Genomic DNA, 4,618 nt, shown 5'->3' with positions numbered 1-4,618 from the left:
CGAGGGAGGCTTTTCACCTTGTTCTCTCGTTTCTTTCTCTCTCAGAGCGTCGTTGTTGCTCAGCTATCAGGGGAACAGCGAACAGCATCACACCCTCATCCCCGTGTAGCAGGGCATCTGTCGCGTTTGGCTGGCAATTGCTCCGCAGACTACTGATGTGTTCCTCACCCGGCCTGATGGCATTATCGTTACGTTTTTGAGTGCAATTGTGGTGTTTCCAGTGATGTTGGGTCCCTGCCCAACTCATCTAACATTGTGTTATACAAACATTCATATTTGTAATCAGCACACAGTTGGGTTCAGTTGGCTTGTGGCCTAGTTGTTGTTTTTATTGTCCCCTACTGTCTAAACTGTTCTGAAACAACAGAGTTATCAGATTCAATGGCAAGCTAAATACACAAGCTGCTTCTTTATAGTCAGTTTATTGGAATGCATGACAGATGTAAACATTTCATGATTTATTTTGATTGATTCCATGCTTAATCATGCCGATGTACGGTAGCTGCACTTCACTATCATCTGGACTGGTCAGATTTGTATTTCTGGATCATCTTTGCGTACTCCTGCCCTGAGCGGTACACGGTCCGCCTCCGTTGTGTGTCAGAGAAGTCCACATGGAACAATCCAAAACGAACGCTGGTCCCATCGGCCCACTCAAAGTTGTCCAGCAGCGACCACGCGAAATACCCACGAACGTTTACCTTGTCCTCTCCGACGGCTAAACCAGGAACGCAGACAAGAGCGTAAAACATGTGAGGTTTAATCCTGAACACGTGACAGGAGTTCATGCATTCCTTTTTCGAAATTTTTGCAGTTGAGTAAAATTGAAAATATAATTGAGCTGTTATTTAAAGTCTTCTACAGCACAGTTAATCAGCAGATATAACACAAAGGGTGTCTGATCAGCATCTGAACACAGTGGAATCTCAAATGTATCAAAGTACTATTTAGTGCATTTATGAATGTGTCATCACACGAGTAAGTTGCTATACGGATACAAGAGGAAACTCTCAGTTGGGTTGAACTTCATGTTGAATAAAATATAAGCCAGAAGGTGGCGGCAAAATGCAATCGTGCATGTGGGCAACAAGTTCCACAACACATTACACACATACTTATTTCATCTGTAGATCCCAGAAATATTCATGTAAACACTTTTTAAAAAAAATCCTTGATTAAATTTCACTGAGTAACATCATTGTAACATCATCATGAAATTGAGACCTTCCACCACAATTAGGCTCCATTCACATCCTCATTTTTCAATATGTTAGACAGCACCATTACCCGGTGCAACAGTGTCACGTATCTATGTGTAGTAAGAGATCAGATTAGATTTAATGACCTTTGGCCACCTCCAGGATGGTGTCCTTATAAAACTCACAGCGCCGCTCATCTTCTATTTGCAGCGGTCCCACCTGAGCGAAGCCGTTCTCTGTGATGTAGACTGCCGGGTTGTTGCACGTGTCCTGGAAATTCAAGGGACAGACGTTACTGTCAAACAAGGTATCTCGACTGTCTCCGCATTTGAAAGGGGGGGGGGAACAAGAGTGGTCTACAGTGTGCCATTTAGCTCCGCTGCAACAGTGCCAAGCTTAAACTAATGGTCTGTGACAAGTCACAACAGCAGGAAATTGCTCGTTTGCGAACACTTTTCTCCAAAGTAACTGTTTCATTCGATGTGACAGCCCTAATGAGGCATCGGTGTGCTCGCGCAGGTGTTGAAAAGAAGATTACTGGCATACAAAATCAATGCCGAGACGTTAAACAAATGTCAGCTTGTTCTTATTTGGATGAAGGCTATTTATCTTCTGGTTGGTCAATGGCGCTTGATTGTAAGTGAAAAGCAGAAAAATGACTTCACATTTCAACTGATTCAATTCATAGACGAAAGGACGGTGTTGGTTTAACCTAGTTTGGGATGATTTTGGGGACATGTGGAGGAGTGTTATTAGTTGGTTTACCTTGATGTAATTGAGGAGTTTCCTTATGCCATCAGGCACTACAGCTAACCAGGACACCCCGCTGATTGGCCAGGAAGGATCTAATACTTCTTCTGCATCTCTGTCACTCTTCATACACAACGTCCGTCCATGACCTCCTCCAGGCTTGACTTTCCGCGACGTGTAGTAGTTCAAGGCAAAGAAGTCTGCGGTGCCCAAAACTTGGGGTTCATCCTCAGAGAAACTGGGCAGTCTTGAGCCGCCACTGTGTCCCAGCCTCTCACTTTGAGCGTCTATAGCGGATCGCATTATTTCTGGGTAATCTCCTGTCACAAACACTGGCCAGGCGAACCACCCGAGTGAAAATGCCAGCAAACGCTCAGCAGCGGCGACGTGGTCAGGGCAGCCTGGGTGCAAAGGCTCAACCCAGTCACTATTGATGGCGAGTGACACCGCACCCTTCTGTTTAGGCCTGTAGAGGGAGTCGTAGCTGTGCCAGGCCATGGCGTGGGCCCGCAGCATGTTATGGCCAACCAGGTAGGCAGCGGTCCCTGGTTCTTTCAACCCCGGGGCGTGGATGCCATCTTCGTGACCCAATTTGGCGCACACGTACGGCTCGTTGATGGTGATCCACAACTTGACTCGGTCCCCAAATGTCTGGAAACAAAAGCGGGCATAACTATCAAAGAGGGATGCCACGCTCGCTGATTTCCAACCGCCTTTGTCTTGGAGGGCTTGAGGCAGGTCGAAGTGGTAAAGCGTGACCATAGGCGTTACATTGCAGACTAGCAAATCATCAATCACCTTGTTGTAGTACTGTACACCTGTTGGGACAGATCAACACGATTGGCAGAGGAGCATTAAGTTGTGGCCATTAAATAACTAATCATCTTCAGATAAACTATGATGTCAGTTTGGATGAACCTGTATCTGTGAGTTATGGAAATACCTTTTTGATTGACATGCTCTGTGGTCCCATCGGGCAGGAGGCGGGACCAGGAGAGAGACAGGCGGTAGTGTGTCAGTCCAAGCTGTTGGATACACTCCAGGTCTCTGTCCCACAGCTCATAGCTGTTACAGGCTATATCTCCATTGTGCTCCCCAAACACTCTGCCTTTCTCGTGACAAAACGTGTCCCAGATACTGGCTCCCTTTCCGTCTGCCTCCCAGCCACCTTAGAACACACACACACACACACACACACACACACACACACACACACACACACACACACACACACACACACTTCATTTCACAAGAGCAGGGAGGATGTTGACATTACGAAAATGACTATAATGCTTCAATTGGGACCCGTGGTCTCTATGTAGCAGCCATATTTAAAGGTTTGTTTGTACTATTTGTCTTGTAGAATGGGTTAGGCTGTGCCTTTTTGTTATAGGCCCACTGTGGCTCCAGTGTGATTCCAGTTAAGCATGAGGCAGCTTTGTCCAAATCATCACACACACTTCAAAAGCAGTGGACACAAAATCACCACCACTTTTTGTTAAAAGTTACAAACCGCTGCTTCGGAAATTAAAGAGATTGGTTAAGTGTTATCTATAACATCAACAAAAACGCACATCATAGGCTCTATGGGAGTTTGTATTGCTGCCTATCTGTTGCATTCCATGTGTGCAGGAGAATGGACCAAAACTCCCACTGTTGTGTTTACTTACCCTCGATCTGATACGCAGCAGTTGCGGCTCCCCACGCAAAACCACATGGGAACATGTTGTATCTAGCGTCATACAAACTCAAACAAAGATTCTACATATTCTATACCGAAAGTGTGTTTTATCTAATGTGTGTCTATAAGAAAAACGGAGCGGTGAATTCAAACAGGAAGAAGTTCCAAATGTGACGTTCACAGGACGTAAAACTCGCACGTAATTCCGGTAACTCCCAGGTTACTATCATCTTTATCTGTATTTGTTTGTTATTCCACGTGGAAACATTAATCAGTGTTTGGTCAACTATTTTATTTTCGGTGTGTATCTTTCCTCTTTCACTTGAAAACGGTGTTCACGCTTGTTGATCAGTGAAACATACGAGGAGCATTTGAACGCCTGACAGTACGGCTGTTTATAGAGACCATATTTGCACTGCTCTTTGCGCATAAGCCCTCATCGCTCTTATTTTGTGAGAATGTGCTCAAATTATTCCACATAAATGTCGGAAATATGATTGTATAAAGTTTGGGTAATGTTTAGATTTGGGATTATCAGCACGGACAGTATTCAGTATTGTCATTGGATACTTACAGAATATTGTAACCGTATTTCTGTCCTGTTTACGTGGTTGTACAATATTGCCATTCCCACAAAAAAAAAACGAGAAATATGTATTTTAATTGTATCAATACGGAAAGGACCTTCTATTGAGATGCGTCGAAGCTGTGGTTGTATATCAAACAACCCCGAGGTTCTGAAAACAGACTAATGGAGGTTAAAGCATTCCAGCCGGAGGGCTTTGGCTTCTCAAGTCTGTGATCACTGCGCTATCCTCTGTGTTAGTTTTCTCTCAAATGAAGTGACTCATTCAACCTGATCATAATAAGTCAGAAAGGATGAATGGCCTCTTGGCAAACGTAGTACTTCCAGAGCAGAATCACACAAGGATTTTGATTTCTGATCTGCATGTGAGGTCATCTTCCTTGGCTTTTGTTTACTTCAAGC

The 4,618-nt window shown here is 44.5% G+C and overlaps 1 protein-coding gene across 3 annotated transcripts; it reads right to left on the bottom strand.

Annotated features, from left to right (window-relative positions):
* Positions 1–415: 415 nt before the first annotated feature.
* gba3 (glucosidase, beta, acid 3) lies at positions 416–3,786 on the bottom strand. Of its 3 annotated transcripts, XM_076143682.1 has the most exons (6): positions 3,620–3,786; positions 2,893–3,117; positions 2,748–2,767; positions 1,965–2,600; positions 1,346–1,469; positions 416–718 (listed from the first exon to the last, which is right to left on the bottom strand). In XM_076143682.1, the coding sequence occupies exons 1-6, from the start codon at positions 3,672–3,674 to the stop codon at positions 516–518; spliced, it is 1,263 nt and encodes a 420-aa protein (XP_075999797.1). In that variant the 5' UTR covers positions 3,675–3,786; the 3' UTR covers positions 416–515. The 3 variants fall into 3 exon arrangements, with proteins under 3 accessions (XP_075999797.1, XP_075999795.1, XP_075999796.1); XM_076143680.1 differs by having other exon boundaries at positions 1,965–2,767; XM_076143681.1 differs by having other exon boundaries at positions 1,385–1,469; positions 1,965–2,767.
* Between the last annotated feature and the right edge of the window lie 832 nt (positions 3,787–4,618).

Source organism: Genypterus blacodes, unplaced genomic scaffold (genome assembly GCF_046128005.1).
Source record: "Genypterus blacodes isolate CSIRO-AG114 ecotype Tasmania unplaced genomic scaffold, CSIRO-AGI_Gbla_v1 ptg000027l_1, whole genome shotgun sequence".
NCBI lineage: Eukaryota > Metazoa > Chordata > Actinopteri > Ophidiiformes > Ophidiidae > Genypterus > Genypterus blacodes.
The sequence above is the reverse complement of the archived record's forward strand: the minus strand, read 5'-3'. Positions and strand labels throughout refer to the sequence as shown.